This window comes from Eurosta solidaginis, chromosome 2 (assembly GCF_040869045.1).
Source record: "Eurosta solidaginis isolate ZX-2024a chromosome 2, ASM4086904v1, whole genome shotgun sequence".
NCBI classification, from domain to species: domain Eukaryota; kingdom Metazoa; phylum Arthropoda; class Insecta; order Diptera; family Tephritidae; genus Eurosta; species Eurosta solidaginis.
In genome coordinates this window covers 4680555-4706205 of record NC_090320.1, presented here as the reverse complement: position 1 = coordinate 4706205, position 25651 = coordinate 4680555, and the positions used below count along the sequence as shown (strand labels likewise).

Below are 25651 nucleotides of genomic sequence, written 5' to 3'. Positions count from 1 at the left end.
CTGCTGATCGGTAAGCCATCAAGAATAATGGTATGCGGGTATCCCATTCTTTATGGTATTTGTCTACTACTTTCCTTAAGTGCTCCTCCAATGTTCTATTGAATCGTTCTACCATACCATCGGATTGAGGATGCAATGCAGTTGTCCGTGTTTTTCGAATGCCCAATGACTTACACATTTCCTGGAACACAGCTGATTCGAAATTCCTGCCTTGGTCAGAATGTAACTCCATTGGTACACCATACCTTGCAACCCATTCGTTTTTAACCACTTCTGCTACTGTTTCTGCTTCTTGGTTTGGGATTGGTTATACCTCTGGCCATTTACTGAAATAATCCATAACCACCAGTACGTATTTGTTTCCGCGGTTACTAGTAGGAAATGGACCTGCAACATCCATGGCGATCCTTTCAAATGGCGCACCTGAGTTATATTGCTTCATCTGGCCATGACTTCGTGTTCTGGGCCCTTTCGCTCTGCTGCAAACCTCGCAGTTCGCAATCCACTCAGTGACCGACTGACGGCAACCAACCCAATAGAATCTCTGTTTAATCTTCTCGAGCGTCTTCGTGATTCCAAGATGACCTCCGCTTGGACCATTATGCAGCTCGCTGAGCACGTCAGGAATCCTCTTTCTGGGAACAACTATCAGTTTATTCTTGTACTTACCATCCGCACTCTCCCATACTCGATGAAGGCAACCGGATATCAATTCTAAACTGTTCCACTGTGCCCAATATGACTTCGCAATGGGACTCTCTGCTGACATCTCTTCTCTGTTTGGTCTTTCATTTCGTTCGAGCCCTTGCATAACACGTGACAGATCTGCATCTTCTAGCTGGCACTTTCTTAGCTGTTCCTTGTCCCATTCATCTGTACATGTTATATTCATTAGCCGGACATCTATAATGTCTTCTTTAGTTTCGGCTTTTGAACAGTGCTTGCATTCCAAACTACATGGTCTTCGTGACATTGCATCAGCATTTCCATGGGTACTACCTTTTCGATGCTCAATGGAAAAGTCGTAGCTTTGTAGTCGCTCGATCCACCGTGCCAATTGTCCTTCCGGATTACGGAACTGCAGAAGCCATTTCAACGCTGCGTGATCTGTCCTGACACGGAATCGCTGGCCGTAGAGGTATTTGTGAAAATGTTTAATGCAGTCTACCAATGCCAACAGCTCTCTCCGCGTAACACAGTAGTTCCTCTCTGGTTTTCCAATCGAACGGCTGTAATATGCAACTACCTTCTCCTGTCCATCGACCAGTTGTGATAAAACGCCTCCTATAGCATATCCACTCGCATCTGTATCCAGAATAAATGTTGCTCCTGGAATCGGATATGCTAACATTGGGGCAGTGCACAAACGCTCCTTCAATGTTTGGAAAGCCACTTCTTGCTCCTTCTTCCATTCAAAAGCTTTGTTTTTTCTTGTAAGCTCATGGAGGCTATGGGCTACGCTGGAAAAATTTGGTACAAATCGGCGGTAATATGTGCACAGCCCAAGAAAACTTCTCAATTCATGTAGGTTCTGTGGTCTTGGCCAATCCTTTACAGCCTCTATTTTTTCGTTCGCAGTGCAGATGCCCTCTGTCGTTACCTTGTGACCCAAATAATTGACTTCCTTTTTAAACACCGCACACTTTTTGGGACTTAACTTCAGACCAGCGCCAGCTATTCTCTGGAAAACTTCCTCCAAGTTCTTAAGATGTTCATCAAAGTTCTTGCCCAATACGATGATGTCGTCCAGGTACACCAAGCATGTTTCCAATGTAGTCCTTTCAGTACCTGGTCCATGAGTCTCTCAAAAGTAGCTGGTGCATTACAAAGTCCAAAAGGCATCACTGTAAATTGCCAAAGACCATCACCGACACTGAAGGCTGTTTTCTCTTTATCTTCCTCCTTCACCTCCACTTGCCAGTAGCCGCTTTTCAAGTCCAGCGTGGAAAACCATTTCGTACCAGATAGCGAGTCCAGAGTGTCGTCAATTCTTGGCAATGGGTAGCTATCCTTTTTCGTTACGTCATTCAACTTCCGGTAGTCCACGCAAAACCTCATTTTTCCATTCTTCTTTTTTACAAGTACTACCGGTGAGCTCCATGGACTAGCTGATGGTTCGATGACGCCGCTGTCGCTCATTTCTTGAATGATTTGACTCACAACTTCCCGCTTCGCCAGTGGAACACTACGTGGAGCTTGACGGATCGGCCTCGCATCTCCAGTGTCAATTTGGTGTTTCACAACGTTGGTGCGGCCTGGTTTAGAATCATCCTGGTCAAATATGTTCGCGTACTTTAGGAGCAGTTGTTTTGCCTTACTCTGATAGGCTTCCTCTAGCCCATGCGTCCATGCCGTGATATCATTTGAAAGATCAGTATTACTAGATGAAACGTATTCCTGGAGCTGTTCACAGTTAATAACTACTTCGGCCTCTTGGCATCTTCCCAAAATAGCTCCTTTGGTCAAATTGAATGGTGACTTGAACTCATTGAGTACTCTTACCGGAATACGTCCATCTTGTTTTGTCATAGCCAGGGTTTTTCCTACAAGTATGTTCAGTGCTGATTTATTTGCTGCTTCGACAACCCACTATTTGTTTGTCCCACAATCTCCATCTACCTTTGCCCAGATGACTGCTTCTGATCTTGGTGGTATTTGCTGACTCTCTTCCACCAGCACTCGTTTACTGCTGTAGCCTCTCTCGTAGCCGAAATTAAGTGGCACATCCATGTTCTTATATCGCATCGTCTTGCTTTGCATATCGATCTTGATGCCTTGGTTGATTAAGAAGTCCACTCCAATTATGATTTCATCAACAATACCTGCCACTATAAAATTGTGAAGTACCGTGACGTTCCCAATTGCTACTTCACATGATACTTCTCCTAGAACCGTGCTGTCTTCTCCAGTGGCTGTACGCAATCTTGCTCCATGCAATGGTGTTATCTTCTTATTGACTAAATCCGCTCGAATGATAGAATGAGATGCACCCGTATCTACAGTCAGTAAACGTTCCTTTCCATCCACATGTCCTCCGACAGTAAGATTGTTTGACCTTCTTCCAATTTATGAGATAGAGATTATGGGGCATTCAATTGAGGGAGCCAGCTGTCGCCCCTTGCGGCTGACTCGCTTTAGTTTAACGATTGAGTGGACTTGGAGATTTGCTCATCTCCTTCAGCTCTGCGTTTACGGCCACCCACATTGTTGGAGCTATTGGGACCGGTGCTGCAATGTCGTGCAATATGACCTGGGTTGCCGCACTTGAAACATTTAATAACTCCGGCATTTTTCTGTTGTGATCCCTTCAGTGCTTCCAAAATTGTGTCTACCCATTCTGGCCTTTCTACTTCTACACGATGAGCCTTATATGCTGGTTTACTTAATAGGGAGGCAGTTTCCTGAGTCAATGCATGTGATACCGTTTCAGCAAATGTCAGTTTTGGGTTCGCGTATGTAGCTCGCTTCGTTTCCACGTCTCGTATGCCATTTATAAAACTCTGGATTTTTACCCTCTCGGTGTATTCCACGGGTGCGTCCGCATTTGCGAGATGAGCCAACCTTTCAACATCTGAAGCAAACTCCTGCAATGTCTCATTTGCTTTTTGGTAGCGGTTTTGCAACTCAATTTGGAATATCTGTTTTCTATGCTCGCTTCCATAACGTCGTTCTACAGCAGCCATCAATGCGTCATAACTGTTCCGTTCGTACTCTGGAATAGTCTGTAAGATTTCGGCAGCTGGTCCTTTCAATGCTACGAAGAGCGCGGCAACTTTATCTTCCACATTCCAGTTGTTCACTGCTGCGGTCTTCTCAAACTGTAGCTTAAAGACCTGAAAAGGAACAGAACCGTCAAAGGATGGTGTTTTTACCTTTGGATTACTCGCTGAAACTGCTGGACGATTTAATTGTAACTGCTCCATACGACCCTTCAAATCATCGACTTCTGCCTGAAATTGAGCGATTTTTGCATCCTGCGCTTCCAGCTTTGATGTTACCCTTGCTTCCTGTGCTTCTAACTGTGAAGACATTTGTGCCACCTGTAATGATAAGCGCTCTTCTTGTTCTTCCATCTTTGATGTTATGCGTGTCTCCTGCGATTCCAGTTGGGATGCCATATATGTCTTCTGTTCTTCCAATTGCGTTTCCATCTTGGATGTTATACGGTTCTCCTGGGATTCTAGTTGAGATGCCAGTTGAGATGTTATATCTGTCTTTTGCGATTCCAGTTGAGAAGCCACTGTCGATGTTTGAGCAGATATTGCAGCCAAAATCATGTTCAATTCTGTGCTCGTAACTGTCTGCGATGTTTCGTTTTTCTCTTCAATTTTTGTTACTTCCTCGCCATCAAGATGAAAGTCATACTCTTCCACATCAATTCCTTCCGCTTCCATTGCCTCTCGTAGCCGTGCCTGCAGTTCAAGTTTAACGCCGCTTGTATTCAATCCACGGCTCTCCAACTCCTTCTTTAGTTGCTGGATCTTCAATTCACTGAACTTTGCCATGTCCTTGTTGTCCTCCGGAATTTATTCAACAATTCCTCTTCTGACACCAATTGTAACGAATTTGCTGCAAATCCTCTTATTTGCCCCTTTTGCTAGGTTCGTATCGCTAAACTGTTGAATAAATAACTCCAATATTGAATAATGGAAAAATGGCCTTTATTAAAATGCTTCACAATAACACTCAAACTGTGCAACGAATAGCTTAATAACCAAACTGATAGCTCAAATGAAACTCCACTAATCAAAATAATACTGGTATTGCTCGCTAGATATCTTCTTAGTCGTAACTGCTGATCAACTCAAATCAAACTGAATTACTTCTTACTCGCCTGCACCGCTTTTATAGTTTACGCTGCATACTTCTAGGCTCTTCGATTTCCAGAAGTTACTAGTTGTTTCGGCTACAAAATCGCCAGCCACAACTACGTGCACAAATTATTGCCCTCTCTTGTGACCACTGAGATAAGATATATGCATGTGTTTGTGCATGCCGCTCCGCTGCTCGTATACGTACATATGTGTAGACGCAATTATTTATTCGTTTATGTAAACACATAAAGATTGAATTATTGATGTGAATGTTTGTAGTTTACAGTCTCTCGCGCGCACATAGCCGTATAAGTAAATGCATCTGTGTGTAACATCTCTCTGGGCTGCCTTATATATGTGTATACTTGATTTGATTATTAACGTAAATACTGCTTGGCATGGCCTTAGCATCGCCTTAGTGATGGGATAACTTAGGGGTGGTAATATCCGTGACAATATTATTATTTAATGGAAAGCTAACGCCTCTAACAGCAACCTCTCTGCGGTCTTAGCCCCTGCTAGTTTAATTGAACTTCCGTTGGAAGATGTTGATGTCTGGTCTATTAAACGCAGCAAGCATTGTTGAACGCTATGCTTTATAGAATTTGACAAAGTCTTCACAGTTGACCTGAGTTTACCAGCACCAGCAAAGGGGCTGCATTTCTTGAAAGGTTCCTCTCATTTGGCTCGCTTGCTTTGGTCCCCTAGCCGTCTGTCATGGGGACTACCATAATTTTTTGGGAAAGGATCTCGTTGCAACTTAAGATTACGCTCTCTCGCTAAGGCTGTGGTTTCGTTTGTAAAATTTGACGGGTTTTGAGGAAGTGTGTTATCGCAAATGAAGCGAACTGACGCTGAATGAATGATCCTGCGAAATTCCACTTCTGCTTGTCGCATTATAAGTAATGGGGAGTGGAGCGAAGAAGCGGTGCGGATATTCTTAATGAGTCCCGCGCTAACGATGGCGATATTTGACAAATGTTGGTACAATTTCCTTCAACTCCGGTGAGGGCGTCTGTGCTGAACGTCATTACATAAATTTGCTCTGGAAGATTCTGGCAATGCCTGCATTAAAGTCAGTGAAGTCAAAGAGGATAAATATAAATATATATATTCATCCTCTTTGGTAAAGTGGCAAAGATGCGTTAAAGTCAGTGAAGACTAAACGATTTTCACCCGTGAGTAACGTACTGATGTTGGTGTGATATCCAATCGACCAACGGCAGACATGATGTATGAAAATTTTTATGAGTTCGAAGTCGACATCACCTGAAAGGATATGTATACCTTGACGTCCTACGGCCAATATTGTGGTCAAATAGATTGTCCTGCAAGTTATTATGGGTGATGAAAGATGGGTGGCACCTCTCACTATGGGCGCTGTAAGTATCGCTGGTTCGATGAGCCGATCTGGCGGTGTTGTGTGATTTGCTTGCAGTTAGGAGTGTGGCTCGGGAGTTGTGAGTATTAATTGACCTTGGGCGTCGTCGGATTCAGCTTGGCATGAAAAGCAAAGCGCACAAATATTTTGAAGAAATTGGAGTGTTGGGTTATTCCAGAACATCCAGCTAGTTGCAGCCATCAGGTACATGTTGTTGTTGTTGTTGTAGCAATGTTTCACCCCACCTAATAGCTGCGACCGATCACAAATTGTTATCAATATCCTCTAACGGGAGTCCAAGGAAACTTGCTGTTTCGACAGAGGTGGACCATAATGAAAGGGGTGTTAGAGGCGTTGGTTCCACATTACAATTAAAGAGATGGTTGGTGTCATGTGGGGACACATTGCAAGCGGGGCATACATTTTGTATGTCGGGGTTGATTCTGGATATGTAAGAGTTTAACCTGTTACAGTATCCAGAACGAAGTTGAGCCAGAGTGACTCGCGTTTCCCTGGGGAGTATGCGTTCCTTTCGGCAAGTTTTGGGTACTGTTCCCCGAGTACTGGATTCACCGGGCAATTCCCGGCATAAAGGTCCGACGCCTGTTTGTGGAGTTCACCAAAGACCTGCTTGTGTTTTTTTGCTTCATACGGCTGAGTTCTCAGGTGCCGTATTTCCTCAAAATGCTTACGGAGATGACTCCTTAAGTCCCTAGGCGGTGCTGGCTCATCAATCAGATGTCTGTTGGGATGCCCAGGTTTCTGGGTATTCAACAGGAACTGTTTGGTTAGCATCTCATTTCTCTCCCTGATGGGAAGTATTCTCGCCTCATTATGTAGATGGTGTTCTGGGGACATAAGAAGACAGCCCGTGGCGGTTCTGGGCGCAGTATTTTGGCAAGCCTGTAGCTTCTTCCAGTGGGTAGTTTTTAGGCTTGGCGACCATATAGGGGACGCGTAGCACGCAAACGGCTGGCCAATTGCTTTGTATGTGGTAATGAGCGTTTCTTTGTCTTTTCCCCAAGTACTGCCAGCAAGGGATTTGAGGATTTTATTACGGCTCTGGATTTTCGGAACAATTGCGGCTGCGTGCTCACCAAAATGTAGATCCTAATCAAACGTCACACCCAAGATTTTGGGGTGTAGGACAGTCGGTAGCGTAGTGCCATCGACGTGGATGTTCAAAATGGTCGACATTTGGGACGTCCAAGTTGTAAATAGGGTCGCGGATGATTTAGTCGGTGATAATGCCAGGTTTCGCGAGGCGAAAAAACTGGACTTTTATCCAAGTTAAATATATATTTTCCGGCAGACGCAGCAGTACCGGTATTTGCGCCTGGATTTGGGCTCGACACCTTTCCGTAGTAATATAATGGAGAGCAGTCCACTGAAAAGGCCTGCCTCGAGAATGAACACTTTTTAGTTATACCTGCATACTTGGCCGAGTACATAGAACCGGCTTCCCTGGGAAGTGAAGTGATATGCTAGCTCTATTTCATCGCAAGCAAAATGCATCGACATCAAATGAATATTGATATATAGCCGGTGGCTGCATAGGGAGATGACAGTGATTTTTCTGCACTGCGAAACGAATGAATCTTCAAATTTATTTGCAAATATTGATCGAAATATTGTCGCTTTCGTATCGCATTTTCCAAACGCACCGAATCGGAGAGTAATCTCCCTAACGAAGTATAACTTGGCTTATTTTGGTCTTTTGAATAGACATAAATCATCAATTTGAAAGCAGATATCATACAACATAATTAAAAACAACACTTTTATCAGTAATTTGGTTTTTTAATCTCGTAAATTTTGTGTGTAAATGTACATATTAATACGTTGGTACTAATTTTCCATTCATATTTATGTTCAAAGTGATGTTGTATTTAAGTTACTCCTTGACATTTAAATTTGTTTTATTGATTTATGTAAGCTACAGTGTCTGTCATGCGCTTCTGATTGTATTCAAGATATGCTATTATATTTTGTGTACTGTTAGTCATTATTTACGCTGAACATTATCCCATCATAAGCATTTGATTAATCTAATAAAATAAATGGACTTTAAAGTAGAAGTTCTCTAAAATTGTATAATACAATAACAATTTCGTTATTTATGTACATACGCGATTTTATTTACAACAAATTACTATTCCTGTAGCTACCGTTCAATTTACATAATTTAAACTAATCACAGATAAGCACATTTCATATAAAACACAAATGCCACAATCATAGTTTAGAGAAACGAAAATTTTACATCTGCAAAATAGGAAAAAATAGCATGCTTATAAAATAAAATAAAAAGGTTGCTTTTTGGAAACTGTCTAAAAATAAGTCTTCAACTTAAAAGGCCTTAGCTTAAAACATTTTATTTTAAAGTGAAATAATTTCAGCGTTTTATAATATAGAAAATGTTCGATTTTTTTACTTCTTATATAGTTTTTATTTTCTTTGACCTTTTTTTCTCAAGAAGATTTTTTACATGTACATATTGTATACATTTAGGCAATTCACAAGGTCTCTTATTTGCGCAATTCCAAGATTGTAGAACTCATGTAAGATTTTAGGATTTCAGTTGTTTCCATGGTTTTCAACATAAAATTTGATGGAAGCATAGGCGTATAGGAGACCTTGTGAATTGCCCTAATTGTGTTTTGGAGTATTTTTTTTTAAATACGGCCCTTGTAACACTACAATGATTTGTATGTCGTATATAAATACATGCATGAGAAGTGCCCTCTCAGTAAAAAGCACTTAAAAATCTCAATTTATGCAATCGCTGATCTTTTCATCACTACTTTTCATTTTTTTGTGATTTTTTTGCATATTGTTACCAACATTTTTTAAAATTTTTAAAAATAAATAAATAATTTGTTTGACAATAACTTAGCACACACTTGATATATCTACATAGGCTGCTGTTGTTGTTTGTATTTTTTTTTTTTTAACAAAGAATACTTGACAGGTGTAACATCATAGTACATAGATTGAATAGGACAGCTTTTGAATTGCGTAATTATTAAACAGGTGTAACATCATAGTACATAGATTGAATAGGACAGCTTTTGAATTGCGTAATTATTAAATTTATACGACAATAGGATTTGATTAATATTTGTATACAAAAAAACACAGAGGTGCAAACTGTTTTAGGTAAAACGTTAAATAACATCATAATTTACATTAATTAATTAATTTATTGACTGTCAAATAAATAATAGTACATAAAATAAATACTATGAGCTTAATACTACCTTAAAATGTGATGTATGCTGTATGTATGTATGTGTATGGATCGATTTCGCTGAGAAATATTGAAATGCATTTCATTCTTTTTTTACTTAAAAAAAGTACTAATACTCAAAAAGTAGCACATTAAATATAATACTTAGATTTGTTTTGCTACACCTAGGGATGTTTGTCAAAATATCTTCACTATTGGCGACAGTTTCCTTTGGGGACCTGGATGTGAAAGCGACTTTGAAAAGTTTAAGTAGCCACTACAGTAACTAAGCCTTTCAATTACAATTATGTTAGTCTAAATCTTATGTGATATGCACGGAGCCGCTCATTCGTCGTTCGGCTTGCAACTTTCTGCTCAACTACGATCGATTTTAGATGGCTCAAGTTAGTTTCACATACAAGGGTTACTTCAAAATTTAGTATGAATTTTTGATACTAAAATTTAATATGCAATGTCAATAAATTTTCTGTTTAACATAAGGCCCAGGTTTTTAGTTTAAGCTGCATTTCAAACTGAGCTCAGTTTAACCTTGCCGCTTTTGACGTTTACATAAAATTATACTGCATAGAATTAATTAAGTTTATGTTTTAAATAAAAATTTAGAAGTAGCTATTTTTTCGGAAAAAAATACTTTTTTTACCCGTCCAGAATGAAGTAAAATGAAGAGAAACAGCAAAAAAAATTTGGTTAAATTTTCATACTGAATTTTCCGGACAAATACGGACAGCCTAAAAATTTTAATCTACTGCTGCTACAGTCTGCGATTTTTAGCACCAAAATTATTTTGAATACAAGAAATTAAATATTTATAAGTAAATGCTTAAATGGCTATATTATATAATATACAGTAATTTTTAAACAATATATGTACATCTGCGGGTAAAAACAGCAGCAAAATTATTGTAAGCTTTGTTGAGTTTTCTTTTTTTCCTTGGTTTAGACAGAAACTCAAATGAATTGTATTACGAAAAATAAAAATAACATAAAAAGAAAAAAATATAAAAACATATTAAAAATATAAAAACATATTAAAAACATAAATAATAAAAAACATAATATATTCAGAAAAATCAGAAATGGGCTATAAAAATCTTCATGTAATTTTAAAAATTAGTATTTAGAATTTTAAGAAATATTTTTAGTTTATAGTTTTGTTATCTAATTCGTTTTAAGCTAGCAAAGTACAAGCTTCAAGTCACTCGAAATTCGCATTTATTTTACAAATTTTTAATAGTGTTTATAATTTTCTTTCATACAAGGAGTATGTTGAACTCACCGGTCCCTAAGAACCACACATATACGAATATGTCCATAGTGTTGCCAGTTGTTTGTTCCGTACAAAGTGTTTAAAACTAAATTTTTTATATGTAGAAAAATCTGAAACACCCTTCAGGAAACAAGTTTTTTTCAAAAATCATTGCAAACTTCCATTTTTTGTACTCCAAAAATTCTAAATAAAAGTTTTGAAATTTTCATGAAGACTTGCAAAAACTATTTATTCCTTTTTTTACTTTTGAATCAATAAAGAAAAATAATATAACAGAAATTTTGCAAACATTACTCGACACGATGCTGACACTATGGCAGCATTGCCAACAAACAAGTCCAATTTTCACAGCTATTCTGCAACAGATGTCGCAGTGGTGTGAATATCAATTGGCACGAACCAGAATAGAAGTAGGATTAATGAAGACAAACAAAAAACCGCTGTGGTGGCTGAATGGCTATAGCAGCGGCGCCTAAACGTTGCCGATGAAGGAATTTAGCAGTTCCCGAAATGGATCTATACAACGAGCTTGGCAGTTGTCTAAAATTTTTTCTTTCTTCTATTCTAATTTAAAAATTTTTTCAATTAAGAAAAAATTTATCATAACAATAATAATGATAAAAAATTATTGTTAGGCCTTGAGCTCGATTCGAACCCGCGATCTTAAAATCAGTAGGCCGATATAACAACAAAAATTACTCGCAGTTATTGGAATATTGTAATGATAATGAGCGATATTCAAATAATTTTAATTTTACTCTCAATGAACAAGAACTTTGTATTGGTTTTTTAATGTTAACAATCAAGAGTAATTTCAGAGCATATGTTAATGACAATACACAGTTAGAGTGGGAAGGATAGGGAACTGAGGTTGGGCACAGCTTTTAACTTCCAGTGCTTAGAGTGTTAAGAAGCATACATATGTACATATATTGTACTTACATATTTATTCCTTTAATTTAACATAAATAGCACGTTGTTTCATAATTTACTAAAAGGTATTTCCGCAAGTTGCACTATCTATACCAATTCTGAGTACCCCTATCAGCATTAAAAAACATAAATTAAATTACAATAAGATTACCAGCCTCCTTAAATTGGGTATTTGCCTGATTGCTGTTACACATACACATCGATTGCTCACTTGGGCAGCGTAATCAAAAGCCAGCGATAAATAACAATAGCTTTAAGGATATCAATCCAAATAAGCTGGCAGAAGTCAAAATGTAGTCGCGCTTTATTTAAGCGATGCTCTGCAACTGATCACAGTTGTAAAGTTTATACAAAAGGAGAGCTGAAACTTTATTGCTTCTGATTTATGACGATGTCCAAGTAAGTAGACGTTATATAAGTATACAGCTTATATTTCATTTACATGTATCTTTCCTAATTTGTTTACATTTTCCCTTCTTAATCCGTCTTTTCCATGTCGAGCAAGCGTGCTTGTTCATTTTGCTTTGCTTCTGCCGCGGAGGCTTGTCGCATATTCACACTAAAGCAGATGCGATTAAAATGTTCACACATTTCATTCACAACATTTGTGCCATAATGCCAATGTGTTAATGTTGTTATAATAAATAGTACATAGAGTATTACACGCTCCAACGGTGGTATACATAAGCCGATTCCAATGAAGATCAAAAATATTGGTGTCATATAGTGAAAGCATTCACAGCGTGTATTGGACATTTGCGCCACAATTAAACGACACTATTTGGGAGAAAAAAGAGATAATACAAAATGATAAAATTTTTAATAGATAGGTAATTATAAGTAATTATAGCGGGTTGCCAGGGATGTGAACTGCATCCGGATTTTTCAACTATCCGGATAAACCGGATATTCGAATAACCGGATAACTAAGCAAAAAGTTAGGCTATCCGGAGATCCGGATTCATAAATGGGAAATCCGGATATCCGCTGTTCGGCTAACCGGATACGTAAACGGAAAATCCGGATATCCGTATGTCCAGATACTGGAATATAAAAGCTGAATATCTGCATATCAGAATTGAACGAAGCAAACATCGAAAAATTATCATAAAATATGTTTGTAGATTATTAAATTAACGTCAAAAATTAAAAAGCTACAATTTTACAAACAAGTAAAAATAAGAACAGTGTCATCCAAAAATACGGTTATTAACCGGATCTTCATAAATCCGGCTATCCGGATAGTTTCACAAACGAATATTAACCGGATATCCATGCCGTCCGGATTTTATCCGTGTAAACGGATATCCGTATGGAAATCCGGATATTCGAATATGGGGATAGTTCCAGCCCTAGTTGCCAGCATTGATTTTACGCAGAATATATGTGTCAAATCTTATTGGTGCACGCGCAAGTGAGTCATAGAAGTAGAAAAAATCTAATCTTAGACAAGACACCATCAAGATGTAGAAATATAGAATATATAAATGGGCATTTCAGACTATACATAATAAATAAGTGGTGGTAATTCTGGATACTATTGAAATTGTGTATGTTTAATGTGATTATTAATAAGAATTGAAGAAGCATTTGAAATATACTTAAAATTTATGCTGGTAGTGTAAATATAATTGTAGCACTGGTCTTGATAAAGCAGTATATTTGCTGTTAATGTTGATACTTACAATAAATATTTGAATAGTAAACACATAAACAGTGTACACTCAACAAAATTACGCATAATCATTTACTAAGCTACTGCATATTGCACACAGCAATAGTCAGCAACGACTTGGGTAATTTTTTGGGAATAGAACCAAACAGCTAAAGATGATAGTGCCAAGGTTTGATTGTGGAGTGTAGTGCGTTGGCAGATAATGAAATCAAAATCGCATTAACAGTTAAATTGTACCGCTTAGTTAATAAGTACCCTTGCGCTACATTAAAAAACATTAGACACTAGCGATAAAATGTTCCACCCTGAAAACAAAAAGCGGATAACACGAATCCCAAAAATTTACGATTTCCCACACAGATTAATACAAAGCATGATAAACGCATATCATCAAAGAAAAAGTCAAGAATACATTGAAAAAACTGCAACATTTAAATGAATGATATACATTCCAGGCTTATCCGAAAGAATAAAATACTCGGATATATATGATAAAGAAAACACCAAAATAGCACATAAACCGTCCTACACTACTAACATGTTCTTTAACAACATGAAAAGTAAAGTGGCAACCTTGGACAAAAATAACATTATATACAATATCCTGTGTGCTGGTGATGAAAACAATAATGTGATAAGATATATATAGGTACAACAAAAAACAAACTTAAAACAAGAAAAGCAGGACATCGATCAGACATAAAATGTAGAACAACTGGTAATACACAAAAAACGGCACTAGCGGCCCACTGTGCGGAGAGCGGCCACCGTCCAGATTTTGAAGCTGTGACCATATTACAGAGCGAAAACAATTTTAATAAAAGGTACACATTGGAAATGCTACATATTACTAATACACCATCAAATAAGAGACTAAATTACAAAGTCGACGTAGAAAACTGGAAGCTTAGTTCAAAATTCATGGTTAAGTGGTTGCGAATAAAAAATTACATATGAACTCATATATGTATGTTTATATATGTATGTTATTTCTATTTGCTCAATATATTTATTAAAGATACTATTGTAAAATATTGTAGCCCCTGAAGACGATCTCCGAAGGAGGTTGAAATATATCGGGAAAAAACTAAAAACTTTGGGTTTTTAATACACCGGACCTCGAGCCAGTTTTTGCAAATTATGTTCTATAGGAATCAATAGGTCGCTGAAGAACTACATATTTATCGTAAGCAATATGTCAATCGATATATTTCAACCTCGGACATACAAATATGTTCCGTAGCATGGAATTTTATTTAATGAGCTTTCATCCTGGGTGCAAATTATTTAACAAATTCAACAAAATAATATTAAAAGAAATCCTCTCCGCGTACAAAAGCTACCGAAATACCGTATATATATATTTCCCCCAGCGGGTTAGGGGGCAGAATATACCCGCGGTAGGTATGCCTGTCGTAAGAGGCGACCCTTCAGGTTGCCAGCGCAATATTCAGCTTCTCCATACGCAAATGTCAACCTGACCTAACCGCGGCGAATCCTGTTTCACTAACAGACGAGGCTCTGGCGACCCCAAGTTCCATGAGGAGGGAGGGGATGGCCTGAAGGTTTAATGTGGCCACATAAACCGTTCCCGAGATGGTCGGTCTAGCACCTTAATGGTGCTGTGGTACCAGAGCGTACCGGATCTGTATCCGGCAAAGGACCATCACATCGATAACACTCCCCAAAGCCTTCGGGAGCAACCTTATCGCTACAACAACAACAACAACAACAAAATACCGTATATTATTTAATAACTAGCTATTCAGCTTCTCCGTACGCAAATGTCAACCTCACCTAACCGCGGCGAATCCTGTTTCACTAACAGACGAGGCTCTGGCGACCCCAAGTTCCATGAGGAGGGAGGGGATGGCCTGAAGGTTTAATGTGGTCACATAAACCGTTCCCGAGATGGTCGGTCTAGCACCTTAATGGTGCTGTGGTACCAGAGCGTACCGGATCTGTATCCGGCAAAGGACCATCACATCGATAACACTCCCCAAAGCCTTCGGGAGCAACCTTATCGCTACAACAACAACAACAACAACAAAATACCGTATATTATTTAATAACGTTGGGGATTATTTAATAATGAATAACAATTGGGCATGAAACTGTGCTAGTTTGTGTGCTTATAAAAATAGTGTAATGCATGCAATAAGCACTATTTTTGAGTAAATATTTACTGATATGCTTATAAACAAAATATTAGTGATGCACAGAACTAAGGAAGCGAGTTTACTTAAGAGAAGGGGTATCATGAAGCCGAACATACTATTTATTTTTATAAATATAAACCATACCCATAATCAAGTATATTTAAAACCTAATATAGCTATAATACTCAAACTTGTACCTGATATATTCTCTTACGAGGACCCAGGATACAAATTAGAATGAGGGTATCGCCTAATTATTGACCGGCATTTTCAATGACTCAAAACCGCCGCGTCATAACCCAATTTAAAGTATTTGATGCCAATTACTGGAATCGACAAACCCGGTCCTGAAATATGCGGCATACACATCTTTTACATTCATTTAAATATGTGTGGATATGTGTGTGTATCATACGTATCACCTGAGCTGCGCCAACTAAGCAGCCATCACTATTATCAGTAGAATGATAGGAATAAATATAATAAAAATGTAGCACAAGCATTAACTACATACCGATAGTATATACTCAGTGGCGATCCACGCGGTGGTACTGGGGGAAAGTTCCCCCCAAAAGTCATCGAAGCTCTATAAATCTGTGACACAGATATCAATTCTACACTCAAACAATTTTTTTCCCAAAATGGGAATAATTTTACGCACTAAGAATTTACTCTCAAAACAATAACATTTTTCTTAAAAAGAAAACCCTTTCCAATGTGCATGGAAATTTTCTTCATTATTATAAAAATTCAAATAATAAATTGAAGAAAAATTTCTTTGCCTGTTGCAAAAAATCACTTCTTCAAAAAGTTAGCTTCAATTGTACATTTCATTTCAGATAAATTACTTTTCTACATAACACGTGGCACTTGATAAGTGAAATATCATTGATTCAGAACTATTTTTTGCTAAGTTATAGCTTATTATTCTAGTCTACGACCCTTTTAAACTTGTTTTATATCTAAGTTGCCGTGGTCTTTAACTGATCCCGTCCATTTTTACTAGACATATTTTCTGCTATAAGAAAAATATGTGTACACAATTTCATTACTATATGTTAATTTTTCTTAGTCCTAAACGGGGCGGTTCCACACCCATTTTCAAAAATTTTTGTATTTTCCAATTTAATGTTATAATTCAATTTAGAAAGTAAAACTCTATTGATACAAAGCTCTTTTGCAAAGATATAGCTTATTTTATTCGTCCACGACCCTTTTAAAAATCTTTTATATAAAAGTGGGCGTGGTTTTTTGTTTTTCAAAATTTTATGGGTAAAAAGTGGGCGTGGTTATCATCCGATTTCGCTCATTTTCAATACCAATCTATTCTGGGTCCAGATAAGCTCGTGTACTAAATTTGGTGAAGATATCTCAATATTTACTCAAGTTATCGTGTTAACTGACAGACGGACGGACGGACCAAAGGAAAGATGGTTAGAAATAATATCACAACATCTTCAACCGTTTTATAAGTGGATGCAAAGATTTTCAAAAGATTCGAGCGCTTTTTTCGAGATAGTCCAATACAGTTTTTAAGTCAACCTTACGAAGTTGATCATATAAAATTTTAGCAGTGTAGCCTTATAAATGACGGAAATATTTCGTAAAATATTAAATTATTACAGAATTATATTTCATTTTGAAATAATATTTATTTTTTACAGGAGTATTGTCGCGGTCGGAAGACGTATTGTGTTGAATTTCATTGCAATGCATTTCTCTAAATGACAGTTATTGCAAAAAAAACGTGTTTTGATGACCCCACGGACAAATAGGCTGAGGAATAAATCCATGTATGGACGAGCAGCGCTAAAATAATTTTTTATTTTTTTTTCGGTTGAGACTACCGATTTTCCAGTTGACTTAAGTAGGATATAAAACAAGTCGCTAGGCGCTACCATCGATTAAATCGATAGTGGCTGCCGAAAAACTCGGATTTTTTTGGAGAAGAGCCCTCCAAATGCAAAAAAGTCCAAATCAAACAATAATAAATTTTGCTTAAGATTTCAAGGCACCTGTAGGGTAACAAGGACTTGCAATTTTTGCTAATCGTATGCACTCAAAATACTTACGCTAACATTTGAGCTAATTGTACCACTCAACATAAACATTATGCGTGGATCTTTTTCGATTATATCATTTGGCGATATGTAAGGCCACAATAGCATTATTATGATGAATGACAATAGTGGCCATATTGGGCGTATTGCTTCACTGAGTGAACGCATTTTTCCAGTACGTTGCACATAAGAACTAAAAGTAAAAAACAAAAATGGTTTCAGGTAAAAACAACAAACCCTAAGAGACTTCTATATACACGTACTCTTTTTACTCACTTGTACACATTAACTATCACCATTGGTGTATTTGCCATTGCGCTAACATGTAAAACAAACTCCATCATTTGGCCCAAAGTGATTCCAAACGGTAATGTGCGCTGCCAAAACTCAAAACCATAATACCATGTCAGTAAGTACATTCCAGTTGAACCCCACATGCTCAAATCGTAACCCCATGGTAAATACAATACACCGGTATTATATTTTTCCCAATGTGAAACATAAAAATTAAAAAACACCACCCAGCACACATAATACATGCGTATGGGTGCCACTGAGTATACAGGACTACGACCAAATATGCTATACAAGCATGTTGGTATTAATACGGCTGTATATGAGTCCAAGCCATGATCGAAGAGTTCGCCTAATGGCCCAGCTAGGCCTATACGGCGCGCTTGTTTGCCATCAATTCCATCCAATGTATAAGCTAAGAATATATTTATTGCACAACAAAACCATACCCACGACGGTATGGGGGTAGTATTTGGTAGACCTGAACTCGCATAAAAATTCCAATCATAATAGGATAATAGCAGGAAATTTATCACCGTACAAAGGAAGCCAAGAAAGGTCATAACATTTGGTGCCAGCCAACGTGGAAAAAACTGAAATGAAAAACAATTAATTATTTTGCTTTTGCAGTAAGCATTTTGGTGTAAAAAGGGGGGAGGGGGTGTTATACTGAAATGACCTCTCCAGGTCTTAAAGAAAAATACCCAAAACTCGCAGAAGAGAAACTCACTCTCCCTAGGGAGACGCCCGTTACTCTAGCTCAACTTCGATCTGGGCACTGTAACAGGTCAAACTCTTACCTATCCAGAATCAACCACGACATTCAAAATGTATGTCCTGCTGGCAATGTGTCCCCACATGACACCAACCATATCTTCAATTGCAATGTGCAAGCAACGCCTCAATACCCCTCTCACTATGGTCCGACCCTGTTGAAACTGCAAGCATCCTTGACTCTCGTTAAAGGATATTGACAATTTGTGATGTTGTTGTTGTTGTAGCGATAAGGTTACTCCCGAAGGCTTTGGGGATTATTATCGATGTGATGGTCCTTTGTCGGATACAGATCCGGTACGCTCCGGTTACACAGCATCATTAAGGTGCTAGCTCGACCATCCCGGGAACGATTTATCTGGCCATATTAAACCTTCAGGCCATCCCTCCCTCCCCACCCCCAAGTTCCATGAGGAGCTTGGGCGCGCCAGAGCCTCGTCTGTTAGTGATAGGTGAGGTTGACAATTGGGTTTGGAGAATCTATATATTGCGCTGGCAACCTGAAGGGTTACGCTACATAGCCCCTTGAATCTGGTATTTTAATCGCCTCTTACGACAGGCATACCTACCGCGGTAATTCTGACCCCCTAACCCGCTGGGGGTGACAATTTGTGATCGGTTGCGCCTGTTGTTGTTGTTGTAGCAGTGATCGGTCGCGCATATTGGATGGGGCTAAGCACTGCTACAACAACAGCATTTTATGATTCGACATACATGCTTTTGTATATATCGAGCCCTTCCCGCAATTAAAGTGTAACCAACAAAAAGTAAATTTTACAGTAGAAGATTTTTTGTAATTATCTTCTAACAAAAAATAGCTACTATCATGAAATTTGGTATGTGTATAAAATATTTCTTGAGCCTACAATTAAGACTTCGATTTTTGACCACACTGTACCGAAAGTCCTATTATCTGTACTTACGTTTTTTTTTGGTGTCATGTTGGCTCACTTTCCAAACACTATTTTGTTGGTTACCTTAAATTTTAAGTTATTCAATTATATTTTTCAGATTACATAGGGGCACATTAAAAGCGTATTTATTGTAATTTTTTAGTACATACATACATTTGAAATTAAAGGAAATTTATACCATACCATATTTGAACACAATATATTAAACAATATTGTTGTAAACAAATACAGTCATCTTCGTCTGTCTCAGGCAATGTATCTATTATCTTTCCAGTATGGGATAAGCTAATATATTCATAGTGAAATTGTTTTGTTTTGGTATGATATTCTTTTCCCAAAGAGCTTTTAGGTCGCTATATTTTGAAGATGAAATGTGTAAGAAGTGATCATACAAGGTAACAGGACCCTTACTAAGTATGAGAGAATTTCGTCTTGACCGCACAATTGTACTGAGATCGTATACCTTTTTTTCGCTATCGTCAAAATAGCCATAGTGTAGTTTAACCAATGGAGAATTTTTTCGAAGATAGCGCAACGCAAAGACGTAAATGATATTTAGCTGGAAGAAAAGCTTGAGAAAAGGTTTTGCAATCTTTAAAATCCGAAATATGAATTGAAATGCATGTATAATTTTCTGGTATAGTTCTTGCGTTCGAAATAATTGTATACCATTCACTTGGAGCCCAAACATTTCTATCGCGAATAAAAGACTCAATAGGGCTATGTATGGAGTCCACGGACATCATGGTATGCCCAGGCAACGGGTAAGTTAATTTAATGTGTTTTATGTTAGCAGCCTTCTCTAAGAAATATATTATCATTGCTTGCATATGTTCTGCCCAACACAACTATCACAATATAGACTTATATCAGAATGAGTCCCCCTTTCATCCACGATATTTAAGTATTGGAAAATTGCACTGGAAATTTCGCTACATCGACGTTTTCCATCCGATTCATCGTATAAAAGCAATAACCATTTCTTGTGCCGTTTTCGTAAACGCTTTCATTATAAAAAGCATATTTTCTTGAAAAGGTTTACGATTTTTCCGTGTGGTGTATTCAATACTTTCCGAAGGTTGAAGCTGGCGCAGATATACGTCCCATTCGCTTTGTTTTTTCTTTGGTCCTCTAAGAAAATTTCTTTTGAATTATCTCTGTCCCGTATGTTCATTTTATGTTCCTCAGTTTGTTGTAAACGGTTTTGTGCTTCTCTGTCCGAATTCTTATACTTTTCACAAATAATGCAATTGTCCTTTTTTGGCAAATGGAAGCCTATATGGTATTCATTTTTGAAAATGGTACGAAAAACTCTTAGGGATAACTTAGCTTGCTACTGATTTGTATTTATCAAGTGCTGCGTGTAACACCTATACAAAGTTGGCACGTTTCGAAAGTACTGTGGAAGATATAACTTGGTACTTTTGTTCCTACAATAATGGGAAGGAACTGCTGGTAGGTTTTCAATGAATGATTTCAAAAGAGCCACATTTATTTCGTCAGACTTAATATGGAGAGGTCTTTTTTTGGTCAGGCAAGAGGTATTTGAAGAGTTATGTTTTTTTCTAACACATATAAACGTGTTTTGGGAAATATTAAGTGTTTTCAGTAAAAACTGCTGACAAACTTTAAAACGCTATTCGTTATAGGTAATGAAATATGCATAGCTCCACTATTTTTTTAAGGATATCAGATGTTCTCCTTTGAACGCATTTCCGCGTCATGCACGATAGAAGACAATATCTCTTTGTCGTATCTTGTTGCCTAAGCCCAAAAAGTGTTAATTTACAACGCATATCTCGTTTTCTAATTCCCCAGAATATGTCTTTTCAGACTCAGTATTGCTATATGGCACCAGTGAGTTATTTCTTGATCGTTCATTGGTATAAAAACACAGTTTTGTTATTTTATTTTAAAGATAATATAAAATAATTAACCTTATTTTGTAAAAGCTCCATATTAAAATAATCAAACAATTTTATTAGATTTCACGAACTTAAGCAGAAATGATTTGTATCAAACTAAATATATATATTTTCATTTTCAGCCATATTTTTTTCTTTTTGCCAAATGGTTGCTTAAATCATGCATATACAGTATAGCTGCAACAAGTGCTTTTGCGAACAACATAAATATACACGATAAAAGTGAAAATAAACAGTACTGTAAGATACCACAGCGCACTTTTGAGGTAAGTAGCAATTTTTGGTCACAAAAAAAGTAAACAAACCTCAAAATTCACTTACACTAAAATTTCTTTTTGATTCAGCTTGATAACGGTACTATTCTCTATTATAAAAATTTGTGAGATGATTCAAATCATGCAAAACTATCGGTTTTCAGCAAAAAACTAATATCTGTATTTTTGTTGGTTACACTTAAATTGCGGGAAGGGCTCGATATAATATATATGTATATTAAACTGGGTGGATTTGTATGGACGAAAGTTTACCGATATCGCGCCATCGATTTTTCGGTAGGATTTGGGCTCACGAAAAAAGTTCTACTACGCATACCCAAAAAAATAATAATTTTCGAGCCTGCAAACCAAAATTTGCATATTTCGATATTTTATGATACCCCAAAATAGCCAACTGGTGAGATTATGATCATAGAATACTTAAAGAAGCAATTATGACCGCCATAGATGTCTTTGAATCTCATTTCTATAATGAAACTGGGTGAAAAAATAAAACTTCGTTTTTTTGGACTTTTAATAGAGAAATTTACACTTGCGTAGCTTAAATTTAATAGTTCAAAGTAATTGGACAGTGAAGCCGGAGTATAGGTTAATATTGTTATTGTATGGAACCCAACATTCCCGAAATACAAGAACACTGCCGTGGTAACTCCCGAAGGCCTTGTTTATTAATTCTATGGTGGCAGTATGAATACACCCTATTATTTTCAAGATATCGGTAGAAACATTACTAACCCTTCGAGGTTTAGGGTATGGTACCTTATGGATAGATTTGTCTGACTGGCTCTTGGGAAGTTTCACCTACCTACTGTTCTCCAAAGGTGGCTGCAAATTACCAAAATTTCTTAACGTGAATGAATCCAGGAGATTGATAATATGAGTGCTATAGTACAGGATAATTTTCATACCCCTGGGTGACTAGGGTCTCGAGATATAGCCCAAAACATGGACCCGGATACACCTATAATGTGTTTTTACATTATGGGTATCAAATTGAAGCTGTTGATGTATGCTTTAGTACAGAGTAAGTTTTACACAGCTGAGTGACTAGGGTCTCGAGATATAGGCCAAATCATGGACCCGGATATCCCTAGAATGTGTGTGTATTATGGATATCAAATGAAAGCTGTTGCTGAGAGCTCTAAAGTTCATTGTGATATTCGATTTAGTCGCATCAACCTGACAAAACTGATAAATATGCATGCGAAGCTGAAATAAAGACAATTAATAATACCCACATACCTATTTACATACGTCCTATTCGATTTGCCTGAAATTTCGTCTATAAATTTGCCTATATTAGTATTTACGATGCTTTTTTTCCTGGAGGTATACCAGAGACGGACTGGTACTGACATTAGGACTAGGACTGGGACTGAGACTGAGACTCGGAGTGGGACTGGAACAAAATACATACCACCCTCGGGGCCTGGCAATAAGAGATGAAGGAGGAGAAAAACTTGAGAGAAGAGAAAAGAGAGAAGGAGACTGAGAAAGAGATAGAATGAGCCGAAGATGGAGATGAAGCGAAAAAGACGGAGGGAGGAGTGAATAAAAAGATTAGGAAAAAGTGTAGAGGGGTAGGGCAGAGTTAGACCGAAAAATCTTATTAAAATGTATGCAGATAGGCCAAATTTAGGGCAGAACAACATTTGCCGGGTCTGCTAGTATACATATAGCCATATGTAGTATATATATGTGTGTAAACAAAACCAATGCACAAAATGAGTCAGATACATTGTAGGACACATAACTTAGTTTCTTTATATAGGAGCTCGATTGTATATTAATTTCTTCACCTTGACAACCCAATTCCAGAATGGATGCATAACGTAAACGCTCAGCGGTGATGTATCACGAGCACTGTACTGTAAAATGTATAAGCAATTGTTACATCAATGCTTCCTAAGCTATATTATTTATGTACTTACCTTGTAATTATCAAAACCATTAAGTTGCTCCTTAGTTAGATATTTATAATCCATCACTTGTTGCAGCGCCATTTTTGCTATATAAGGCTTTTAACAGTTTATGCTCAAAAGATGCCGTCAATGAGCAGAGAATTGGAAGAGTTTGCAAAAACAAGTTTCTTTGATGTTTATTCGCTATGGAAGAGTTTAGAACTTTTTTTCAATGATTTTTTTTTTTTGCTTGCTTGCTGACTTGTCAAAAATTAAGTATGTAAATTAAATTAAATGCAATTTAGGTATATCGGGACAGCATCACGACCCTTGTATCGATGTATGTATAATGTTATTGCTTTTACAGGCTTGCGTTGTCCACACAAAATTGGCGGCTGGGTGTAATCAAGCAGCTCATAAAGATGCGTTGAATAGTTCCATGGATATGTAAATGGCAGACAGGTATGTATTAGGGGGTAGCGCGACCAAGGGCTGTCAGTTCAGTGTAACCCCATTTAATTTCACTGCTACAACAACAGGGGGTAGCGCAACAAAGCACAACCCTCACATACGCAACGTAACCAATCGAAAATCCAAAACCAATCAAGCACAAGGGATGGAGGAAGTTATTATTTTTCACTTAGCAAAATCAAACCATTTCTTCACTTTGTCCTATTTGATTTCACTGCATCATACACAAGTTTCGGTTTTGTTGTATTTGCATTCAGCTAAAGTACATTTATTCACAACTTAATTCATATTATTAATTAGAAAAAATGCGTACGTAATACACCCCACCACAAATTGTTCAACAATTTCTTTACAAAAAGATATGACGTATGACTGCGATGACGGCCCGCCATAGCAAAATCAATTTTTCGTAAACAGATTTTGGAGGTACCAGGGTATTACAGGTAACTCCCAAAAGATGTTTGTAGTAATGCCCAAAAATATTTAGCTAATATAGCATATATGTAATACTCCCATATTGCTAATAGAAAATGCTCGCAATGTCTTTCGAATTCGAAATCAAAACAAAACAGCCTATAAAATTTTTGTGATTGTAGCAGCATAAGTGTGACAAGAAAAAATATAAATTTAGGTACATTCGATTGTTGAATACAAAAACGAAAACGTTTAAACAGCAATACATCGGCACTCTGATGTTTGGAAATGTTCCTACCCTTTTGTAGCAATATAGGAGTATTACATATATGTAATATAGTATGTATTCTATAATAGCTGTTTTTTTTACTTCTATATACATTTACGCTTCAACTTTATATGGACTGCTAAGCGAAAAACTTTAAATACACCTCTGAAATTTCTGCGCATAAAGCTGGAGACATTGGTGCTTTATCGGTAACCGTATCGGTAACCTTTTAACAGCTGATTCGACCAACCTTATGAGAATCAATGCAATCGATTATTGGTGCCGCTAAGGTCGTAACCGTATCGTAGCCAACCAATTGGGTTTTGGTTTACCGTCGTAACGATAAACAGCTGATTACGTTAGGGATACGGATACAGCGATACGACATACGGCACAAATGACTCCGGCTTAAAGTTTGTCCTACTAAATTTCAATACGCATTATACTCAGATGTACACTAATTCTATGTATTCTATAAGTGTCCACAATTCATCGCAACTGTTTCAGCTATATGTTATACCCCATGGTCATCAGAGGGTTGTGTCTCCGCTTTTCGGTACACCCTGTGCTGTTATGTTAGTTATTTAACCACTGCCGCTAAATGGGCTCCTGGGCATTATCTAAGCGAGGATAGGCATCACGCGCAAACGAAGCGTATTAAGATGATTTCGGAAAATTCTTAATTTCAGCCGAAATTAGCTAATTTAGTTATGTAAAAACTGTCAAACGAAATTAGGAATTAATATTTCATCGAAATTAGACCGAAATTAGGTGCAATTTACTGAGCGCCTCTGTGGTCGATTACAATTTACACAAATTAATCGATGGTTTGCCCGCACTAGCTGTCAAATTTCAAAAACATATGTTTATCTTGAA

At 37.4% G+C, this 25651-nt stretch overlaps 1 protein-coding gene across 3 annotated transcripts; it reads right to left on the bottom strand.

Moving 5' to 3' along the window:
• Positions 1 to 11512: 11512 nt before the first annotated feature.
• On the bottom strand, positions 11513 to 24484 carry LOC137239165 (ethanolaminephosphotransferase 1). Of its 3 annotated transcripts, XM_067764161.1 has the most exons (6): positions 23653 to 24484; positions 23521 to 23589; positions 17816 to 18426; positions 17552 to 17732; positions 12088 to 12422; positions 11513 to 11753 (listed from the first exon to the last, which is right to left on the bottom strand). In XM_067764161.1, the coding sequence occupies exons 1-5, from the start codon at positions 23722 to 23724 to the stop codon at positions 12123 to 12125; spliced, it is 1233 nt and encodes a 410-aa protein (XP_067620262.1). In that variant the 5' UTR covers positions 23725 to 24484; the 3' UTR covers positions 11513 to 11753; positions 12088 to 12122. The 3 variants fall into 3 exon arrangements, with proteins under 3 accessions (XP_067620262.1, XP_067620261.1, XP_067620263.1); XM_067764160.1 differs by having other exon boundaries at positions 11513 to 12422; positions 23653 to 24483; XM_067764162.1 differs by lacking the exons at positions 23521 to 23589; positions 23653 to 24484 and adding an exon at positions 18634 to 18974 and having other exon boundaries at positions 11513 to 12422.
• Positions 24485 to 25651: the final 1167 nt, after the last annotated feature.

Coding starts and splice junctions, on each gene's coding strand:
- LOC137239165 (XM_067764161.1), bottom strand. CDS start 23,724: ATGGCGCTGCAACAAGTGATGGATTATAAATATCTAACTAAGGAGCAA. Junction 23,590..23,652: donor ATGGTTTTGATAATTACAAG/GTAAGTACATAA, acceptor TACATTTTACAG/TACAGTGCTCGTGATACATC. Junction 12,423..17,551: donor CAATTAGCTCAAATGTTAGC/GTAAGTATTTTG, acceptor TCTCCCAAATAG/TGTCGTTTAATTGTGGCGCA.